At 33.9% G+C, this 24,678-nt stretch overlaps 1 protein-coding gene across 1 annotated transcript in view; it reads right to left on the reverse strand.

The window, feature by feature from the left end:
• Positions 1-18,375, reverse strand: part of LOC145011315 (LEAF RUST 10 DISEASE-RESISTANCE LOCUS RECEPTOR-LIKE PROTEIN KINASE-like 2.1) — a 43,850-nt gene extending 25,475 nt beyond the window's left edge. The window contains exon 1 of the mRNA XM_078970016.1: positions 17,547-18,375. Coding sequence (XP_078826142.1) covers positions 17,547-18,363 — 817 coding nt within the window. The 5' untranslated portion in view covers positions 18,364-18,375. The remainder of the gene's footprint in view (positions 1-17,546) is intronic.
• Between the last annotated feature and the right edge of the window lie 6,303 nt (positions 18,376-24,678).

Here is a 24,678-nt window from a genome sequence, read left to right on the forward strand (position 1 = left end):
TTCACTATCTTTTTTCCGTCATAGCAGAGTGGTTTTGTTTTTAAGTCATTTTGCATAACACTTGTTTCTTCTTGTATCGAGCGTTGCGATTATGATTAGCATGTGGCTATTACTAGAATTTATGAATGTGTTGGTTACGAACGTTTGTGTGTCTAATTAACTGAGTAACTGTGGTTATTAGTTGTTGCAAACCAAAACTGCAAAACAGTCAGTTAATCAAGCTATAGTTAGATAACTATTGCTTCTTTATTGGTAACCAGGTTGCTTTGATCAATTTCCAATGATCAAAATTTCTAAGTAGTCGGTTGATCGAGATACAACTACAAAATTGTTATCACTTAGTTGGCTAACCAGGTACCCTTGGTCAAAATATTGAATGACCAAAATTTCTAAGTTTTCGGCTAACCGAGCTACGATTAGAAAATTATTGTTGCTTAGTTAGCTAACCGTGTACCCTTGGTCAATATATTGAAATGACCAAAATTTATATGATATCAGCTGACCGAGCTACAATTAGACAATTATTACTACTTAGTGGGCTAAACAGGTACCCTTGGTTAATATGTTCCACTGACCAAATTTTTTAAGTAGTCGGTTGAACGAGCTACAAATAGACAATTAGTGTTTCTTAGTTGGCTAAATGGGTACCCTTTTCAATATGTTGCAATGACCAAAATTTCAAAGTAGTCGACTGACCGAGATACGATTAGACAATTATTGTTGCATTGTTGGCTAAACGGGTAGCCTTGATCAATATGTTGTAACTACCAAAATTTCTAAGTAGTCATTTGACCGAGCTACATTTAGACAATTATTGTTGCTTAGTTGGCAAAATGGGTAGACAATTAAAACAAAATTTCTAAGTAGTCGACTGACCGGGTTGCGTTTAGACAATTATTTTGCTTAGTTGGCTGAACGGATAGCGTTGATCAATATGTTGTAATGACTAAAATTTCTAAGTAGTCGGCTGACCAAGCTACGATTAGACAATTATTGTTGCTTAGTTGGCTAAATGAGTAGCCTTGGTCAATATGTTAAAATAACCACTATTTCTATGTAGTTGGTTGACCCAGCTACGATTAGACACTTATTGTTGCTTAGTTTCCTAAACGGGTAGTCGCAGTCAATATGTTGCAATGACCAAAATTTCTAAGTAGTTGGATGACCGAGCTACATTTTAGAATGAATGGTGCACTAATCATTTCTTCAATGAACCATCATTACAATGATTAAAAGGACATTCACTTTGCTTATACACGTCCACAAAGGTATTGTTCAACGCTTCAAGCTTACTTTGGGATGTTTCCATAATGTATTGCATATAATTGACGTTGTTGCTACCTGGGCATACTTGCTTTGCTTTTGAGGCTCAAGTTCATGTGATTGTCCTGGTTACTTAAGTCCTATCAGTCTGCCTTTTCTTGTTTCCCCATGAGAGAAGGCGCCTTAGCATGGTACTTCCTTTCCCTGTTTCCTGCCATCGACTTCTCCTTTGGTGCCTTGCTTGACAGCCATGCTATAGATGGCCCTTAGATGGTTTTTTTATGGCTTATGCTTTCGTTTGCTTTTCCTCTTATCAATTTTGATTACTAGCTCATCTCTCTCTACTAGTGTAGGGTTTTGTACTACCTTGTTATCCTTAATGAGCAATGATATTTCTATTCTCTTTTGAATACCTGCTACTTCATCCCTCTTTTATCTTCAACATCTTCGTGTTATCATGTTTTTTGTTTACTTTCATTTGCATGGACCATGTGAATTCTCCTATGGTGATTAAAACATCTTGCACTTGTATTGGGAAAGTTTTTTTTTCTTCCCATCATCTCGATATTCTTGCGTAAATTGCTATTTGCCTCTGAAATTGTTGCTTTACCATCTACTTGCTTGTTTTTCTCTTTGTTCCACTCTTCATTTTCTTGCATGATTTCCTGCGTAGGAGTTGGTGTTGTGTATCTTTGGTGGCATGCGATGCTATAAGGATTAACAACTTTTCTTTCATGATTGTGATCTTGATCTATTTTCCTTGCTTTCTTCTTCATAGGTATTGTGCCCACTCCCGGCATGGTGTGAAATTTGACCACTCAATATGTTAAAGATGTTATGACCCTAAACTTGTTCATTTCCGACCTCCCAAATATGATGTTGTATGGTGATGACCCAGGTATGATTACAAACCTTATTACTTAGGTACCAATTTTAAAGTTGTTGTAGTCCACTAGCGTTAGCGACAATGTGATTGTACCTTATGGCAATATGTTATTGCCTACGAAACTTAATAGGTGAGTCTCTGGTGGTTCCATTTTCCTTTGCAACTGACTTGGGGGTTGTCTGTAGAAGTTTTATACATGAAATTTGTAGAACTACCACTATCCATGTATATCAAGTTTATGTGCTTCCTTCCTATTAACGCCCCCAATGTCCAGTGGTTAATCTCCTCAATGGTTTTCGATGTGGCAATCCCATTAATCAAATTTGAATTTGTCTCATCCTACTCGTAGATAACTTCTAGATGTTTTGGTTATCAAAACATGAAATTTTTTCTTTTCTTGGAACTCTTGACTTTGGGTTCTCTAGGGGAAATCCTTTATAGTTGCTTAGACCAGAGTCCTTTTTTTAGGTCACTTAACTACACATCTTGCATTTTGTTTTCCAACGCTCTCTTGAGCGTGGTGCATTTAATTGTATCTTGCCTAGTGGTGTCATGGAACTCGAAATATTTTCTATGTTATCTACCACTAAATGGTACCCCACTTTTGTGCCACTGCTCCTTTTGCCCTCACCTATTACTTCCACTTCATTCCTTGCTCTATTTCTTGTTGGTAAGTAGCTTTGGCTTTGCTGTACAAAATGGGTTTGTCTTTGTGTCCTAGTGTTGCCATATCTTTGATTCTCTTGAGTCGGAGTGTTTATGTAAGGCATATGATTGTCCTTATTGATGTATATCCTTTCTCCCTAATCTCTTTCAATCTTCTCAGATGCTACCTCTTCTTGCCCCATAAAATGGTGGACCCTTTCCATCATGTCTTTCCTTGCCTTGGGCTGCTTGCCAACTAGTTTTTTGAACAAAACTCTTGGACGTAATCTATAAGTGAAAGTGGCAATGACCATATTGTTTGTCCCTTCTGGGGCACTGAGATTTACTTTATTAAATTGGTATAAGAAAGCATGCAATGATTCATCTTCTTGCTACCTACTCCCACGATAGCTTGGGTATCCGCTGTGTACTTTCTTTTATGTATGAAGTGACCCACAAATTCTATTCACAACTGGTTAAAATCATGTATACTTTCCGACGGCATGCTTTTGTACCATAATCTCGGTGGTTCGGACAAGGTAGTTGGAAAAAAGACTTACCAATAACTCTTGTCTAAACAATAGGCATCCATTGTCCATTTATAATTTCCGAAGTGATCATCTGGGTCACTTGACCCGTTGTATTTCAAAATTTAATGTAGGTTCATTCCTATAGAAAACTGGTATTCCCTTATACATTTTATGAGGGTAAGTTATCTGACCATAGGACACGTCAATGGTTAAACATTTATGTTTCTTGCCACATGTGCTTCTTTATTTATTGTCATTGGCACCCACTAGATTTGTAACAGCATTTGGTTTCCAAAAATGGTATGAGGCATGTATGTTGGCTAGGACTGTGCTAGCCAAAATGCTTGATATTGTGCATATGGTAATGGTGGTGGCATTAGTACTTACTGTTGTACATTTTGTTGTGACGATGTTGTTGTTATTGATAAATGTTGTTGTAACAATGGTGATAAGACTTCACAGTTAGTTTGTTGTTCTTATGGGTTGATTTGGATTACCTATTGCATATGTTTGGTTCTCTCATTCTAGAATTGCTTGTTGTTTCTATGGTGACAGACCTTTCTTGCCTTGTTTTCCTTCTTTTTGCGGGTGATTGTCTGTTCAACCATTCTACAGTTTGCACATTTGTCTGAGCAGGGTTATGTGTTGTTGGTAGAGATGGGGTTATCTTCGGTGGTGTGGTGGTTGGTGTTGCTGTTGTATTTGGGGTGAACAGTGGGATTACACTAATTGAACTAAAAGGTGAGTCTAATGAAGGGCACGAGGTTTGCTAATTTATTTGTATGGTTATTACGATGGTGTCAATGTTGCTATATAGCCTCCTAAGGTAGATCCACTTCTACAGATAAAGGAAAACAATGAATCTTCTACATGGGTAAAGTCTCATCAATTGTATATTCGTTATTCTCAATCAATGTCTCATATGGTACATGATATCTTCCATGAAATGTGACTATGATGCGAGCCGCAGAGTACAAACCTCTGAGTCACGCATCATTGCTCATGACCTCCACTTGATCTCTAACTAGAAACTCCATTTTTCTAATGAACGGATTGTATTTGTTATAGACGATCCATCAACCTATTCTCCAATACTTCCAAAAAGTGAACCCTAAGAGGCAATTGTATCTTAGGTAAAGATATCCTTCTATCATCGAAAACAAAACTCAACATCTCTTTGAATTCCAATAAACCATTCATTGTAAGTGCTTTCATTTCAAAATTAAATTCCATTAAATATTGAGCATCAATGTGAATATCCACTAATCACCAAATACCATTCACTTATGGTACATTACTTGAATTGATGATGAACCTTCAAGTTCTAGATTGTTACTAATGACATCTCTTGTCCTTAGAATCATGTTGTGTGTGTCTATATATATATATATATATATATATATATATATATATATATATATATATATATATATATATATATATGTCTCAAAGTTTCTCAACTAACATGACTTAATGAGATCTCTTCTCACAAATCTCCCAAATATTAGTCACTCTTATCAATTGAAACATCATTAGCCACCCTTTTCAAACAATTTATCCAATAACAAAGCTTATTGTTTAGTTAGAAGAACTCTATCTAGTTCCCATTGAATAAACTACAAAAAGAAAAGGGTGCAAAACAACTAGCGTTATCCTTAATCACATATTTTTAATACCCAAATTTTTTCCTTCTCTTGCACAAATTCTCAATATCTCAAGTTTAAAACAACATGCTATATAGATTCAAATCTCTATATGAATGATCTTTACAATTGGTAACATAATTTTTGTGAGATAGAAAAATCCATTTCCTAAGTGTCAACAATCTTATCTTTCAGAAACATAGTGTATGTAAAACATAACATTCCCTAATGTCATTGATCTTTACTATTATCAACATAGTTTATTTGAGACACCAATACTCTCATATTTATTTTTTCATGAACGAATAAATGCGCTAGAACCATGGTGACGAATGTGTAAGTTGGATTAGGTGTCTAAGACCATAACTTAAATATGTATATATTTGAATTGATAGTAGCATAGTCCTTTTGAGTTTCCCTGAAACCTAGCAATTGGACCACAATGATTTTTAGAGAGAGAGAAATTAATTTATTGTATGGATAATAAATTAAATAAATGGTTTATTAATGTGTTATGAAAATAATATATTAATTAGAAATCATATTATTTAATTAATATTTAATCAAAAATTAATTGGAATTAATTTTGTGATAAATTTGATTAATTAAAAGTATAGGGACTGTTTGGTTATTTAATGATAGTTGAGAAAGAAAGGCTCTAGAACCTCATGGAATGAGGTGGACGAAAATCTCTAGGGCAAGCCCAGGAGATTTCGTCTAGGGACCTTGTATTAGGGATTGGGCTTCTTGGTCACCAAGCAAAGGGTTCTAAGTCATATCCCTTAAACCCTAGCTTTGGCACCAAGTTTCCTCAACTATATAAGGAGCCTCCTAGCCCCTTAATTTCGTGACTCCTTGTCTTCCCAAGGCTTGTACAAAATCTTGTCTCCCCTCCCCTCTCTTTATATTATCCTTTTGCTATGTTGGGTGCGATTCTATTAAAGGCACGACACTTGTGGTGCTACCTTCCAAGAGATCAACAAAGAGTAATTCTAGTTGTTTGCTATAACAACCAAAAGGTATGTAATCCTAAAACCCTATCATGTTAATTTCGAAAATAACCTAGGGTTTCCAGGTTTCTTTTTGATGTTCATTGTTATAGGTTCAATAGAGAAAACATAGAGCCTATTTAGGTCCCATGCAAACTTAAGGGTTTTAATTTTGTTTGTTTCCAAAATTCTATCAGTGATATCAGAGCACATGGTTTGTTTTCTATTGAATAGATATAATAAAACAATAGATCATTCCGGATTTATTGAAATTAACCCCTAAAAGGACATAATTTCGACTAGGGCTAGGGTTTTAGAAACCCTAGCTATCACCCCTTGGATTTCAAAATTAAGGACTAGGATTTTGAAACCCTAGCTTTCCTCTCCAAGTAATTTCGAAAACGGTAGGCTTATAGGGTTTCTATATTTTGATAATTGTTAGTTTAATTCACTTAAAAAGGATCATTATAAAATTGGAATCCTTTACCCTTATTTTTGAAATTTAGAGGGTAATGATTAGGATTAAATTATTTGACAAGTTTAATTAGATAATCCTAAATTGATTTAATTTATTTAAATGTTAATAGTTAAATCATTATTAATTTATTGTAAATTTAATTAATTAAATATTAATTTTGAAATTAAAATATAAACCCTAGTATTTTGAAAAGTTTAAAATACACCTTATACTATATGTAAAATTAAAAGATAATTATTAATATATGTATATAACTAAAGTCAGTCAAATCGCTAGTACGCCTCATTCACGAAGCCATTGGGTATCCATTCTTACCCACCACTCTATACAATGACCACCATTGGGTATCCATACTTACCCATCACTCTCTTGTATGGAGGAGGGTCGTTAGCCGAATGGATTTGATAGGACACTAATTATCATTAAAAATATAATCCTATTAAAAGTACTAGAAGCTTTTAAATCCCAAATCTAGTTACATTAGGAAAAATGTGAAAAGTATGCTAATCCATGAAAACGCACATCTTGTTTTATGTGTCATTAGTGGAGCATGTGTGGTTAATCGGCACACTAAAAGGGACTATAAAGAGATATGACGGACATCTTGAAAATTATCATTGCTGATGGAGCATGTGTGGTTAAGAGGCTCATCAATGTGAGATGGTAAATGACATCATAGGCGTCAAGAGGGTTTGCATGGTTATTCACATCTTGTTTTTTTTTTTTTTTTTTTGATCCCCAACATCCCAGTCACAATACTAGGGTTTTAAAAAACTAGGAGTTTCATATTTGTCACAACTCGAAATTTTGTGTCTTGTAAACTATACACTCAAGCTAAAGTGAATCAAAAGCTTAAGAACATGTGTAACACCTATGATTGCGACAACAAAATTTCAATCAAATACACCATACAAGCATTACAAATAGTCAACAAGCAATTGGAAACCCTAGAAGTTCTTATTTAGGTCCATTTTGGACTAGAACTTCCTTATTGGGCCTAATGGACCAATAAACTTCCAATTTGACTATCTTGGGTTTAAAACTCTTAAATGGGCTCTAATTGGACCCACATCTATTTGTTTCAACATTTTGGGCTATATTGGGCCTAGAATGAAATAAATTCAAAATTTTGAACCATGACTAACCTAAACTAGCCCAACAAAGTGTAAGAATCATATTATAATTTTTTTTTTTGGGTTAAAACTCACCCAACTTAATATAAACATGGGCTTGTGGGCATTAAAGCCCAAATTTTCCCTTTTTCCTTCCAAAAATCTCGGCCCAAGGCCCAAACCCAAGGATAAGATGAGAGTTGACTTTGTCTTGCCACTTCATTATTGCCTTTTGGATATCCATGCAACTCATCCCATATCTCCATGCATAGCACTTCAAAGGTCACCTCCTCTCCTCTCTCTTCTTGCTCTCGGCCGAACACAACACACACACACTCACAAAAATCCATTTCATTCTCTATAAGTCTTGAAGGACATCTCCTTCCTCCTTCTTCAAAAGTTTCGAGAATCAAGAGCTTTTCAAGGAGGTTTTTCCCACAAACACATCATCTAAGGTAAGTTGATGACTAATCCATGATCTAGCTACTTCATTTCATCAAAAATCTCTTCTAAATCTATTCCAACTTGTGATCATGCACCTTAGAAGTCACTAAACTCGAGATCTACCAAGAAGACTTGCTAGGATCGAAATTTTCTTCTTTTCTCTCTTCAAAACCGAAACTACAACTCAAGGTGAGCTTCATACCCCCTATTTTCTGTTTTTATGAGTTTTTTTTTGGCGGGGGGGGGGGGGGGGGGGAATACAAGTGAAAGTGTAGATCTATATGTGTTTTGTATGCTTTGTATGATTTCCATGCTTATATGTGTGCTTTTGTGAGTTATAATGTTGGATTTAGCCATAAAACTCCTCAAAACCGAGATTTACCTTATGTTAAATGATTTTAGCCTCTACTATATTTCTACATACTAAGTGTCTCTAGAAAAATAGCTAAGTGGTTTAGTAATAATTTCTTTGGACTAAAAACACAATTTTTGGACCTAAAATGTGAAAAATACAAAAATTAAGGGCCCAAATTGACAAATCACGAATTCTGATGGATGAACTGTGTCAAAACAGTTTCAATAAAACAATTTCTAGAAATATACTCATTTAGAGGATTAAAAACATAAATTTCAAGCTTAATGGGCTAAAAATGACATTTTTGGCCCAATGAGGCCCATTATGCGAAATTTTCTGTTTTGGAGGGCCAAAACTGTGTTTTTCTGTAAAACAGTGGACTATAAGTGATCCAAGTCCTTTTCAAAGGTTTAAAATGCTTTTTAAATTTAAAAGGGACTAAAGTTGCAAAATTTTACAATTTGGGCCAAAATTGTCAAACTTGCGAAAAAGAAGGGTTATAACCGAGAAAACTGAAATTTCAGGGACTTAAGCTGTTTTCTAGGAAAAATATGCTGGAAAATATTTATTTCAATAATTTTTGGTATTAAAATGTCAAGAAAATTGATTTAAGGACCAAACCGGAATGTATTTAAATAAAGGGTTGAAAAAGTAAATTTTTACAAACAAGAAGGGGCTGAAAACAGAAAATTTTCAAGGCTAATTCAATACATGCAATTTGACCAAATGATGGTACCACGACTATCGACGTAATACAATACATTACAACACCAAAAGTCGTTGTTAAACGAATTGGTTCGGTCTCGAACCAATAAAAATCCGAAACTACTAACACGACGACACTATGACACTACGACATTACGATTCATAACTAATAATGTTTGGGAATTCAATATACATGCGAGTGTGCACAGACGTCTACGCACCATCTTTGGGCCCCAAAAGTGTAAAATCTTGTTTGTTGAGCCTAGCTAGCCCAATGACCTGATCTTAAGGCCCGAAGACCTCTATCTTACGAAGTGTTGGGTTTTACTGATCCGACATAACGTAAAAGGACTTTCAATGGCTTGTATACTACTGGTCCCCAAGGGTCCTTTGGTATTGCTAGTAGAGTCTACCTTTTCATGTGAGGCGGGTCTGGGACCCCTCGTACCTTTTTATCCCCAACCGGCTAATGGAGTCATCGAGGCCTTCGTGTCCTCGTTCTCTTCGGGTGTGGGACTACACGTAGTTAGGGCGGTTGGATAACGTGATTAGTACGGACAACGCCTACGGGATCGTTAGTATTGCTATAGACTAGTCGTTTGTGTAACGTGTGTTTGTAGCAAATAATCATGCTCAAAAATAATCCAACGTCGCCTGGTACTGATAATTTCACGCGTTGCAATTGTTTCAATGTACATTCATGTAATTCAAAGAATTAGGAAAACATCGGGTTTTCCTAGGGTATTTCAATACATACGGATTCGGAATGCACACAATTTTAAATGAACAATTTTTACAAGTATAGAAACAAACAAGCATACCTATGGATCTTCACACCTTTTTGACTATACTATTTTCAGAAAATATCGGATTTTCTGGTGGTTTTTCAACACATTACAAACATTGGATTTCAAACATTACTTATGAACTCACCAACATTTCATATGTTGACGTTTTTCAAAATACTTGTATTCTTAGGTAACAGATAAAGTGAAGGATGAATTGTACTCTATGACGTTTTGTTGTGGTTTAATTTAGTATCGAACAGTTATTTTTGAGAATGTAATGTTTTGGAACAATGTAATGGATGTAAACGCTACCAGTTGTATCATTCCAAATGTTGGTGATGTATAATGTTATGTTTCATGTATATTCATTGTGATGGTATTCAATTGAGTCACGACAGCCCCCGGACGTTTCCGCGGTCTGGTTCGGGGGTGTGACAATATTTTAATTTTAAAGTATGCAATCCTAAAACCCTAAAACCCTAGGAGTTTTGGAGCATGTGTGGTTAAGCGTCTCATCTATGTGTGATGGTAATTAATTAAAGATTAAACAAAGTCATATGAACAATTCATTGAGAACTTTCTTATGATAAACATCGGCGTGACCCTAATGTATCTGACCCAACTGTTGATTGTTGCTGAAGCTGAAATGCTTAAAAGCACATCTAAAGCAGAAATGCTTATTAGGTCTAATTCCAAGGTTTTCATGGTCATTGACAATAATGACAATGGTGGTCCATAAAATATTCCTCATCTCAATGGAAAGGGGTCGGCCAAGATCAAGCAGTTTGATCATATGGTAAAGAGAACTAGTTATAGGATAGATCCATGTGCTAAACCCAAGGAGTCCATATGTTTCTATTGACAATTGAAGGGACATTGGTTTCGAAGCTGCACAAAGTACCTAAAAGATCTCATAGATAGTGAAGCCAAGCTGTGTGACTCTACTTTAGGTACATCTATTATGTAACTCCATTGTTTTAACAAGTTCCTATTCATGGACTCTTAATACATGATGTGATAATCATATTTTGATATTATTGCAGGATCTAAGAGAAAGAAGGAAGATTAAGAAGAGTGAGCTAAATTTGATCATGAGAGATGGACTTCTATCACATACTCCGTGATCCAAATTTGGAGCTACTACTTAGCTGTTAGGATAATTTAATAGATTGCTATTACTCTTTGGAAATCTCAAAGTTTGGGAATTTTTTCGCTATGATAGATATAAGGGAGAGTGCACTCATAATTTTTTTTTTTCGAATCTAAAGGATTAGATCGTATAGAACTTAGTCATAGATATCTATGAATGCCATGTTGAAATAGTTCAACATAGGAAATTCCATATATGAAAATATTATAGCAAGAGATTGAACAGACATCGGATATATTGAATCGAGTCCCATACGCTTCATATATAAGATCGATTACATATGTTGTAATATTCACTTATTTTGATTTTTCCAAATACCTTGAGCATTGAGAGGAAAAAGGATCGGAATTTTTGTATGACTAGATTTGTTAAAGAATTTCAAGAACATTCTGAGGTTCACTAAAGATCGGTTGCGTGTGGATAGTTAGAAGTATGGTATTAATTTGGATGGACCATAATGACATGATTATGGATTAAGATGATTCTTGATTAGAATTGATGATCATATGGGAATATGGAAATGTTTCCATAATAAGGGTTGATTATTAAATCAACATGTGAGTTGGAAACTTAATTGCAAGAGAATTGTTCAAGGAGTGTACCTTGAACTTCAACCTTCATTATCATTGAATTCTTTCTAGTAACAAAGTTCCAATGGGACAATCTGTAATGTCTATAATATGGTTGGCTCAGTCTCTGTGACTTTGAAGCCTCGACATCATAGGAGGCCAGTGCATGTAAGGTTAGAATTCTAATACATTTTAGACAGTGACAATAATTTAGAATTGTGAAATGAGCATCTTTGCAATAGTGTCTAGTCGATATGTTCACAAAGGAAGTACCATAGAGAGACATGGTATGCATGTTTATAACATGGCATGACTGATGTTATGTAATTCAAGTGGTAAGTTGATTATTCGAAACATTATAAAATGAATAGAGTCTTAATTATTGTGATGATTAAATAGTAAGAGTTTTATTTATATTCAATAAGTTTTTAGACCATAGTTAATTAATTTATTATTGTGTTTCACCTTGCATGTTTTACTTCCGGAATAATTTGATTATTCGAAATTCCACAGTCACTCGTACTTTTGGAAGTAAGTAGTGAATTAAGACTGTCATGAATTGAATTGTAGATTGTCTAAAGAGTTTTAGACATAACAATGGTATTTCTACAATATTCATGAGTACTTTGAAATTAAGATTTATGTATTGGATAAACCTACGCTCAAAGAATTTCTTTATGGAATTTATCACGAATAATTCTGAGACGGTAATATCTTATAATCTTAAAATGGAGATATATGAGTTGTAGTTTACAAGTTGATTGTGCATTGATAATACGTAAGTGCATTAGTACCTTGATGTTCTAAAACATATTGTCATGAATAATCTGATAAGTAAATGGTGCAAGCATATAAGTCAAAGTTTATTCGTTCCTTTTGCTCTAACACGAAAACTGATATCTTTGGGCCCCTCGTAGTTTTGGTGTTGACTTATATTATTGGGCCCAACAAGGACTAAATTGATGTGTTAAATTACAAGTCCTATAGCATCAAAAATCAGAAATCGGGAAACAAAGTCTTGGACAATGAGATTGATTCTACTCCATGTCTCATATCCGAATGATATATAGTTGAACGGAAGATTATATGATCACTTATCTTAGGGCTCATAACTGACTGTGTCAGAGTTCGGCAACAACTTTTGGAAACTACAATTTGCTGATCGATTCAAAAGTTACACTAGCAATTATAGTTATAGATTTATCTAAGTGGGCGACTATTAGATTAGGTATTTAAACCAATAACTAAAAATGGTATATACTTGAATTGATAGTAGCATAGTCCTTTTGGGTTGCCCTCAATCCTAGTAATTGGATAGTATGATTATATATATATATATATATATATATATATATATATATATATATATATATATATATATATATATATATATATATATAGAGAGAGAGAGAGAGAGAGAAAGTAATTTATTATGTGAATAATAAATTAAATAAATAGTTTATTAATGTGTTATGAAAATAATATATTAATTAGAAATCATATTCTTTAATTAATAATTAATCATAAATTAATTGGAATTAATTGGATTAATTAAATGCACAGAACTGTTTGATTATTTATTGATAGTTGAGAAAGGAAGGCTCTAGAACCACATGGAATGAGGTGGACGAAAATATTTAGGGAAAGCTTAGGAGATTTTGTCCAATGCCCTAGTATAAGGGATTGGGCCGCTTGGTCACCAAGCAAAGGGATCTAGGACATATCCCATAAGCCCTAACTTTGACAACAAGTTTCATCAACTCCTATCCGCTTGATTTCGTGACTCACTCTATTCCTAAGGCTTGGATGAAATCTTGCCTCCCATCTCCTCTCTTTTATATTATCCTCTTGCTAGCTTGGGTGTGATTTTATTAAAGGCACGACACTTGTTGTGCTTGCGTCCAAGAGATCAACAAAGAGGAATTCTAGTTGTTTTCTATAACAACTAAAAGGTATGTAATTCTAAAACCCTCTCATGTCAATTTCAAAAATACCCTAGGTTTTCCAGGTTTCTTTTTGATGTTCTTAGTTATAGGTTTGATAGAGAAAACATAGATCCTATTTAGGTTACATGCAAACTTAAGGGTTTTAATTTTGTTTGTTTACCTAAATTCCATCAGTGTCCTATATCTCATGATCCGCTGAATCATTTGAGCATAACCCGTAAGCTAATAGTTATAACAATGTTTATGGTTGACTCATATATATATTGTCAGGTTTGTGTTTCTGGAAAGGGTTATTTTTGTCGTTTAATATATATATATATATATATATATATATATATATATATATATATATATATATATTATCGATGGTTATCCAATCTCATTATACTAATGAGAATCAATGGCTATGATAAGTTTCATCACCTAACGAACCACTAACAATGACAGTGGCAACATCGTTTCTTCTCTGCTGATCTCTACAACCACTGACGATGTTTTATTTAACATTGAAGTTGTGCCATAGACCGATATGACTCTTGAATTATCAACCCATAATTTAAAATAGCCCCTTGAAAGCTGTCACACCATTTTTTTTGTACTCATTAACTACTTGGGCAGCTACAACTTAATCAATGAATGAGATTAAACTTATCTTATTGGGAACCCTAATCTCTCCGTCTCCTTTAATTTAATTTTTTTGAAGTATCAAAATTTTCACAATTCCTTAAAGAATGTTTGGCAATCTTGGCAATAACCCCTAAGCGAACTTCTACATGGCATCCTTCTCTTATCTTACAAAGTCAATCTCAATCCTTGCTTCAATAACACCTCTTTCTCCAGTCACCATCAAGAATTCCAACGAAACTCCAAACTTTGAAATACTTTCAACAGTTGTTGGCACCTTATTCAAAGATCTTATTTAATATTTCTAATCCACTCCCCTCACCACGACATTAATGAAGAAATCTATTGGCATCAATGAACATGACCTGTGTGAACATGTTATAAACATTTGTGATACATCTCTTTGTAATTAATCAAACAAGGATGCATTTCATGTGTGTCCACTACATCACTTCGACGGGGTTTTTAACGGTCGATTGCCTCGACGGCCTATGAAGGAGGAATTTTTAGGATTGGTGCCCAACTTTGATGAATTCTATAGGTATCATCTTGTTATTTTTTAAATATAATTATTAATCCTTTTATGTATGTAATTATGTATTTTTTTTATTAGTTTTGCAGAGATTCTTGGGGCAGGATAACTTTGGGAACACTTGTACTGCAAATAAACATGGTAACTGGAACTCTTCATTAACTTCTTCATCTTGTCAAAGTAAAAAATCCAAACCACAAAAGTTAACATATAGACTAAGCGGATTTTTATTTTCCTTTAAGGTGGTAGTGCTTTTTATAGCAATATTATCTTCTTAAAATTTTATTTTTTCTAATACTATGATACATAATTTTGTCAAATATAGAGTTAAAGAATTTTTCCAGTTAGAATTTTGTTACATACCCAACAACCAAATCTGATACCCCAAGCCATTGCATGGTCTAAGCTTACTTAGTTACAAAATAATCAGTGCATCAAGTATATAAATTTTCCATTTTCAGCACTATGTATCATCATGTTAATAATTAATTTAAAATTGTATTAGGGGTAATCACCCTATAGAAAAGATAGAGTCGACACTAGATAAGAGTCGTTCTTCCTGGTGGTCTTATATCTTCGTTTTGATTTAATGTGACGATTTACATCGGTCACCCATTCCCACGACACCATCTTTTATACCATCACATCATTGGTCACCTCATTATAAGCGCTACACAGGAAGACACAATGAGATGATACTAGAGTTGCAAAAACAACTTCAAGAAGATAAGAGGTTGTTGCTCGCACATGTCATGCGTATGTATGGCATGAAAAAACAATTAGGGCTACTTGTAGACACTTTCATAGGGAAGTATGATACACGCTATAATAAGCTTACCACAGATGATGATGGCACATTCCATAGGTTAGAGGTACATTTTTAATTTTATTTATCATATACTGATTATTGCATCATTGATTATTTAATAGTATGAAACGGTTACCTTATTAAGGGCGACACGGTGCTCGTATATATTGGATTTCCATAGATGGTCATGGTATGTCAAAGGATGACTTTTGGTCACACAGGTTTAAGGTACAGATTTAATAAGATATGTGATATATACTGATTGTTCTATTGTTGAATGTTAAATTGTAGATAACCTTATCTTTATGTAGGGTGTCATTGTTAATCCAGAGAAACTACATGATGAAGGACCTAAGCGTGCATTCGTGTCTGATTACCAAAAGCCACCATTAGCATATAGCTAGGCATATGCAACAAGCGACATATTTTTCTCGATATGGTTGAAGTCTGTGTAGACTTAGATACAAAGGAAAGACGTCACATTCGTATGCACACCACTATTAGACGATTGTAAAGATGATAACATTAAACCATGATGCTTCGTTATTTTTTGTTCACCGATTTCTCATATATAAATCGATGATGGAGTTTTTGATGGATAAATATGAGGAATTTTACAACAGCAGGTTGAAATGTCTTGTAGTTTTATATGTATGCTATCATTACATACTAAACATTTAGTTATGTTACTCTATTAATTACATGTGTTGATCAACAACACATCATGCTCTGGATTTCGATGCTTCTAGAGTGAAGGACATATCATGCTCGGTGGACATTTCTTCAAACTTTCAACATGGATGTAAAGGATTGGCATGACTTGGATGATATATGCATTTACCTACGTAATAGTCACTTATAACAAAATGTTACATGATGATTTGTTATTTTTGATCTTTTGTGCAACTATACATCCCCATTAGTATAACGATTACACACTAGTTTTTAGGGGTTTTGGATTTCCGGACGATCACTATCCTATGTACGATAATTACTTATCTACCAGCTATTTTCAAAATATTTATTTCACTTATAGATATGTGATCCTGTATCCACAAACTCGTAGTGGCTATCAACTATTGGGGTATTAAACTAACCGACGTAATCCCCCTCGAGAGTTTTATACTCACCCTTGTGAATGTCGATGACTAACCACAATAGTCTGATGATAAAGTGATTGTGAAGTTTTCTTATGTTGTTGTTTGGAGAGGTTGATCATTGGTCACATCACGTGAGCATAGATTGTTGCACCAAGACCTGGACCAACTCATATTGAAGGCAATTTGCAAAGATTCCATAGAGTACATATCAAAAGTAAGTGTCTATTTGCACATTTATTATTATTTGAACACATCTAAATTTTTATAATTATTATTTTTTGTAGTGTATATTTTGTTTCATGACATTCCAAAGTTATTTGTTTTTGCAATACAGGTTTTGTTTCATATGGAAAATACATTGTCATTTAAGTTATAATCTAACCAAATGACCTTAGATCTAGTGGTAAGAAGGTCATGGTATAAAGTCTCACTAGGAGACACAGATGCTGTTAGAAATAGTTGCCGTTTCAAAAAGAAATTTTTGATTATAATAGTTATAAATAACAATAAAACCAACCATTAATTGAAATTAGACTAAAAACATAAACACAAAATAACCAAATAAACATAAACTTATAAATAAACGACTATGAAAACAAAAAGAAAGGATAATAAAATCATTTAATGTGAACTATATATTGACCTTTTAAAATGGGCTATTGACTATCCCCATTTCAAAGTGTGATCTGAAATCTTAGCTTATATTAAGTTGTTCATTTTACAAAAATAAATAAATAAAATAAAAGTTACTTTTGTCGAAACGAATTGGTTAATTTATTTAATTTTCTTAAAAAAATATTTTACTAAGCAACTATTTTTTTTTATTATTATTTTTGTACATATGAAGGCAACCAGTTATCCACGACTTCTAATGTGCCACCCTTTCACTATTTTAACTTTCCAATAGTTGTAAATTTGCTAAAAAGAGGGGCAAATGTGATAGTATTTAACTTGAAGATAGTAATCTTAAAAAACGTACCTTCACAATGACCCAAAGTAGTCGTGCCGCCGGAGCAAAAACACATGAACTCCGTCGTATTGCTATTGTAACCGCACCGCCCAAAGGAAGTTTCACACTTTTTGCAATTCCCCATTCTCTCCCATGCGAGCTCGAATCCTCCCCTCAAGGCTTCGATGAACTCTATCCCCAGCAATCTTTCTGGCCCAAGTTCATGATCCAACACCGTCGCTACAACAGCATCGTCATCACATGAGTACTCATCCCAACTGAAATTCGCTGGCTCGGAGTTCACTTTATTAACGCACGACTTACTACTCGCGGAACTCAGACACGGGATTTCATGTGCAAAAGGCGGAACTCCGGTACAATTAAAGTGAACACGTAGGTTAACATTCTGATCCGTAAAAAGGAAAGGCAAAGTTCCGATTGAAATGTTATGGCGCACCATGGGGCAGTCGACGATCGGGACGGTGGCAGAAACGTCGTAGTCTACAAGGACAATAGTCTTTGGTTCGTAGAGTATATAAGGGAATTCCAGTATTTGATCACCGTAAAATATATTTTGGATATAGTAAGAATCGTTTCCCAAATTAATAGTTGGAATATCCTGTTGATCACCGTCTTTAGAGCAATTGATTCCAAAACCAGGGTAACCGCAGAACCGGGTGGAGGTTTCACTGCCGATCCTCCAAAAAGGGTAGCTGATATTGATGTTCCCGCAGTTGTATGAAGGGCAGCTGGGGTAAATTGAATAATTGAACTGAGCAGCCATGGAAATGAAGAAGAAGGGTAAGAGGAGGAGAGACAGTGAAAGAGAGTGGAAAAGGTCGGACATGGTTATTGGAATGTTGTAACAATAACTAAAAAAAATACTGGATTATATTTATAACAAATCATATACGTAATTGGCACCTGCCTCTAAGTTTTCTATTGGGTTGGACAAAACACAAAATAAAAGTAGTCGCATAATAACTTTACTAGATAAAAAGAAAACACTCCATCGTTTAAAAAAAAAAAACTTATTTAACTTAAAATATTATATTTTGAATTGTATAATGATCATGAATAACTTTATTTTGTGAATTATAGTATATGTACTCTCAGCAAACATGGTAGTCATAAGCTTCGTTTACGTTATGAATATGGTTTTTTTAAAAACTTATTATCATTACAACTAGATGAGATTTATATGGGCGTCATGTAGTACGCCTTGGCTGTTTTAACATTATTTTTAAATAAATCCATGATTTGTATATACTATAATTTAATTTTAAAAAGTGGAACCTTATTTTTTTCAAGTTTATAAGTTGACGTAGATTGTATACAAAAATAAAAAAATAAAAAAAAAATAAAAAAATAATAATAATAAAAAAATTACAACGAAGAGTGTGCCAGTGAGAACCATGCTAAATAATATTTGACCAAAAAATTGGATGCATAATAAATATCTCACTCGTATTAGGCAAATGAAGCCGTATTCTTTACTACATATAATAAAGTATTATGAATTAGAAGTCTTTCCTATAAGAAATCAACCTTATCGGAAGCCACCTGTTACACACAAGACAAAGACCGAATAATAAGTCTTCTCCCAAATTCTTATTGGTTTCTCGGAAACCACATGTTACAAACAAGATAAAGAGTGAATAATAAGTTTTTCTCCCAAATTCTTCCTTGCTGTTTCTGTACGGCCACTGTTTACAAGCAGTTTAGGTAAATTATTTTTTATTTAAACTCTTTTACTCTTTCCTTAGAATCTGGAAATTTTTTGGTTGAAATTATGAACAAAAATAAACATCAACTAAGAATTAAAAAGCTCTATAACCAATTATTTCCATAAAACAAAGAAGTTAGCATCATTTTAAATTAATCATCGTCCATATAATCTATTTTCATACAAATTTATGTTACACATTATAAGATATTCACGTTATTGTTTGAACACCTTAGTACAATTTACCATTGACTAAAGACAAAACCAATCAATATAATAGTAGGGTAGGTGAGGCTGTACGGATTATAAAAAATAATATGAGTTTTATCAATAAATTTTAAGCATATATCAAAAATTCCTATATTGATCAATTATCTTACATGTCGATAAGTTTGTATTTTGGAGCTCCTAAACACCTAGATAACATAGTGATTTGGAGCTCCGAAATTTAAACTTATTGACATGTAAAGTAATTGATCCATGCATGAATTATTCGTATATGCTTAAGATTTAACGATGAAACTCATATTCTTCTTATAATTTGTATAATCTCACCTAACCTATTATTATATTGATTGGTTTGTTATTAGTCGATTGTTTCTTATATGAAAATAACAGTTGGTTTTCCTTTAACTTACTGTTAGGTAGATTGTACTAAGGTGTTTGAAGGTTTGTATTAATCGAACACAATCAAGTGTAAGAAACAACAAACAAACAAACAATGTAAAAAATTAAATAGAAAAAGTAAAGAACACAAAAATTTCTCCAAATTGTCTTTCACCAAGAAAAGATTTGTTTTCACCAAGAAAACGGGTTGTCACAAAGACGGTCACCAAGACATGACGACTCAAGGCTGTTTTACATTTGGGTTTCACCCTAAGTATATATACCAAACTAATCTAGTGAATCCCTTGATTAAAATAATTGTATATAATCTACATATAAACAGATCCTTATCACCAAGATATCAGTTCTGTTATCTATTCTATATTTACAGAGTACAACTACCTAATATTCAAACAATATCTTCCTATAATATACAAAGATCACAAAGATCATGAGATCACGCTAATGCTAATCATTCTGGAACTGATGCTAACGTTTGCGTTGGTCAGCATGTAATTGTGTTTGACTCATCAGATCATAATATATGACCTTACAATCTCTCCCTATCCGATGATATCAAAACTAATCTCCAACGAATGTTTTTGGCTCGTGCTCCCACTGAGAGTAAGAATGAAATCTTAACTCTTGCAATTTTGACCAATGCTCCCCCTACGAAGATGAATGACTCATCAAACATTTATAAATTGCAGCAGACGACGAACGAATAGATAATGAGCTTGAGCTAAGCTGAAAACGTTGGCATCAACTTGTGTAACGACCCAAAAGGTCTTTCTTTAACGATGTTAGTGTTTTGTTACAAGATTATTAAGCGAAGTAAAGTAAGTTCGATTCTAAGAGTGTAGAATGAAATAAATTTAATAAAAAATGGTGTTATTTAATATCTATATGAATTATTCTATATTTAAGAGGAATGTAAGTTAATTAAATTAATTTAGGGTAACTTCTAGTTATAAAAGGTGTAAATGGTATGGAGGGGCTAAGTTCTCAATAAAAGAAATTTAATTTGCCGATAATCTAGAGTTAGGGGGAATGGAATACAAAGTTGGGTATGTGAGGGGTTTAGTTGTAAAAATGGAATGTAACAGTCTTGAGTTTGATCGATTAGGCTTTCCTTGCGTTTGTTTTCCTTGGCTCCCACGGTCAAAAGTAATTGGCCTAAAGTCTTTGGGGTTGTGTCACGCATCAAAGGCAAAGCCAAAAAAAGGTGGCAATGCAGCGTACATGTTGAAGCCCACACATGATCGTTGTCATATCTGGTGCTCGACATCCGACAGCAACAAGGTAGGAGGCAGCGATGACGTGAAGGAGGAACAAGAGAAAAAAAACGATTGAGCAAGGAGGAGGATTCATTAGAGGTGGTAGAGGTTTATTTATTAGAATAAGTGGATGTAACTGATTACTTCCAGATGGTGATGGGTATGGATTATTCCTATGAAGAGGAGGGTGTTGATCATTACCTGGAGAGCTAGGAGGAGTGTCTTCAATCATTATATAATCATCATTTACCAGAGCCATTATACATTTGATGTCAGCCACATCTTTGGTACTTTGATTAGTCTTTCTCCAATAAATTGAGTCATCTGAACCAATAAGGATAGTTGGGAGAGCAACATAGTTTTAAGTTGGAATTAGACTTCCCCTGAAAGGTAGCATAAGTAGGCATAGGAATTGGCATTTGGGGAACAGTTGCAGCTTAAGGGGAAGGAGATGCTGATCTTAGAGAATTTGCATCTTGAATCAGTGGATTAGTAGTTTCCAGTTGAGGTGGGTTTGATCCACGTTCTACTATATCTTCTGCATAAGGAGTTGTTGATGAAGTTAAAAAAATAAAAAATAAAAAATAAACAAACAAATGACAAGAATAGTTCAACATACTAATAAAACCTTGAATTTTAATATATGATGAAATCACAGGGATGGGAGGGAGGCGAGGAAGAGGTAAACTTACATGTTCCCTGTTGAGTTTAATGTACTATAAGACTCTTATGGTGAACATTAAACCCTAAATGCTTTGGATCTAAGTTTTCCCTAGTTATACATGCAACGAAAATTATCCAAAGCATGAAACCTATAACTAGCATACAACATAGATATTTGAAACATAAAAACTAGTTAGAAGATTACCTCTTAGTTGTAGCTTGTGGAATTTTGGCCTTTCAAGATCTTAGCACCTCAAGTGTGATGCCTCAAACAAGTTACAAACACCATGAACAAGTGAAGGATAAGAGAGAGGCTATGAAGCATACAAAATCAGCTAGGGTTTAACCGTGGAGTACTAGTGGCCAATTTTGCAAGCTTAGGGGTTCAATATATAGTTTTGAATTCCTAGGGTTTCAACTTGTAAACCCTAATTCACTTGGTTGGGCCTTTAATCCAAAATCGGCTGGGGTTTAACCGTGGAGTAACAGTCTCCCACTTAGATAAGTCTAACAACTATAATTTCCAATGTAACTTCAAAATCCGATTAGCAATTGTAGCTCTCAAAAAGCCGTTGTCGAACTCTGACCTAGTCAATGACGTGTCCATTAGATAAGGGATCATATATTCCTCCATTCTAGATATCGTATGAATTGAGACATGGATTATAATCATTTTCTCTGTTCATGTGTTGTTTCCCGATTTCCGATTTATGACGACTGACTAATTCAACAAATCAAATCAGTCCAGGCTTCGCCAAGCGCTTAGGGTTCTTATCAATAAATCATCAAGGGGCCCACAAATATCGCTTGTATCCCTCTTAGGGTAAATGGAACGGATAAACTTCGACTCATATACTTGCTCTATTTACTCATCAAAGTAAGGACCATAGGTAAACACCAAGTTACCAGTGAGTTTACATATCATCAATGTGCAACCGACTTGTAAACTGCAACTATATGTCTCTGTTGCAAGAATATAAGATATTATTATCTCACAATTACTCGTGATAAAATCCATGAAGTGATTAAATGAGTGTGGGTTTAATCCAATACTCAAATCTTATTTCAAGAGTACTCAAAAATATTGTAGCAAACTTTTGCTATGTCTAACACCTTAGACAATCTTACAAAAACTCATTCATGATAGTCTTATCTCATTACCTACTTCCAAAGTATGATTGACTGTGGATGTTTGAATAATCTTATTATTCGCGAAGTCAAAACGTGCAAATTGAAGCACAAGAATAATTTAATCCAATATGGTTTCAAAACTTTTGAATATAAATAAAATGCTTATTATTTAATCACCATATTGATTATACATTACTCATTGTATAATGTTTCGATTAGTCAACCTAATACTTGAACTAAAAAAATAGTTATCCCATTCTCTAAGCATGCAAACTATGTTTACCTATGGTCCTTACTTTGTGAAATAGATCAATTGAAAACATTTCAATGATGCTCATTTCACAATTCCAAATCCTTACCTAATTCTTGCCACTATAAGAGTGTGTTAGATTCTAAACTTCATGCGATGATTCCTTTTGTAATATCGAGGTACAAAAGTCAAAGAGACTTTACGAACAATATTATAAAGTATTCCTTTGGAGATTGTCTCAAGAACAATTCCATGGAAGTGAAGTTTCAAATTCAAAGTACATTCCTTTGAACATCCTTCTCGCACAAAATTTTTCTAACCTACACATAGATTCTTAATATCCAACTCCCATTATGGAAACATTTCCATATTCGCCATATGACAACTTATTATTAATAAAATCCTATCTATTCATAATAATGTCAATATGGTCCTTCCATTACTATACTTCCAACTGCCCACAAGCGACCAATCCTAAGCGAGCCTTAGATCGTTCTTGATAGTTGTTTAATTCTTTTGTCATATCTGGTTCTGATCCTTTTTCCCTCTTAATTCGCTAGGCATTTGGAATAAACAGAACATGAAAATATTACAGCACACGCAATCGATCCTATACTTAGAGTATATGGGATACGATTCAAAATGTCTTACATAAAGACATGATATTTTACCAGTCTTTTGCTATAACATTTCCATATATAGATTTCCCATGTTGAAACATTCCACCATCGTAATAATATATATCCATAACTAATTCTAATTAATATTTCAATCTAAGCTTTTAGATTCGAAATAAAGTATGAGTATCCTCCCCCTTACTATAGCGAAACAATTTTTCAAATTCTGCAAATTTACAAAATTCTTAACCTTTGTTTCCTATAACCAGTATTGCTAACTTGCAACACTTAACATAATAATCATGCTCACACTATCATGATAATTATATTCTTACCAACATAACCCTTATGCTCCAACTAGCTTTGACATGTACCCAGAAATCAGCTGCACTTCCAGAAATAAATACCTATTGAATTTCTTACAAAACTTTAGATTTCTGGTACGATATTTTTCGATAAGCCTTTATCTAAGATCATACACCTTTTATTAGAAAGCCTATTTGTGTGTCTAAACTATTTCAAAACTTACAGCAATAATTTCTGGATGTTCAGACTATTTGCCATTTCTCACAATTCGAACTATGAAGAGGGATGTCGTAATCATAATCAAATTTGAAAATGCAATTAACACAACTGCTATCTTCTCATAATCTACTTAGTGAATGTATTTCCTCACAATCATTTTCATGAAGTGGAGAGAAACCTTATGTCACTTAGATTTTATGGTGTATGTATTCCTATCCATGGGAATTTTTCATTATCATTAGACAAGGTCTTTGACAAAATCAAACTCATATGGGCTGAACTTACTCAATCTTAACTTCTTGCCACATGGCAACACAGGGGCCTACCATGTCTTCCAAGTTGTTGAGCAGCTCACCCAAACTGATCA

This window comes from Lactuca saligna, chromosome 8, assembly GCF_052625555.1.
Source record: "Lactuca saligna cultivar CGN05327 chromosome 8, ASM5262555v1, whole genome shotgun sequence".
NCBI lineage: Eukaryota > Viridiplantae > Streptophyta > Magnoliopsida > Asterales > Asteraceae > Lactuca > Lactuca saligna.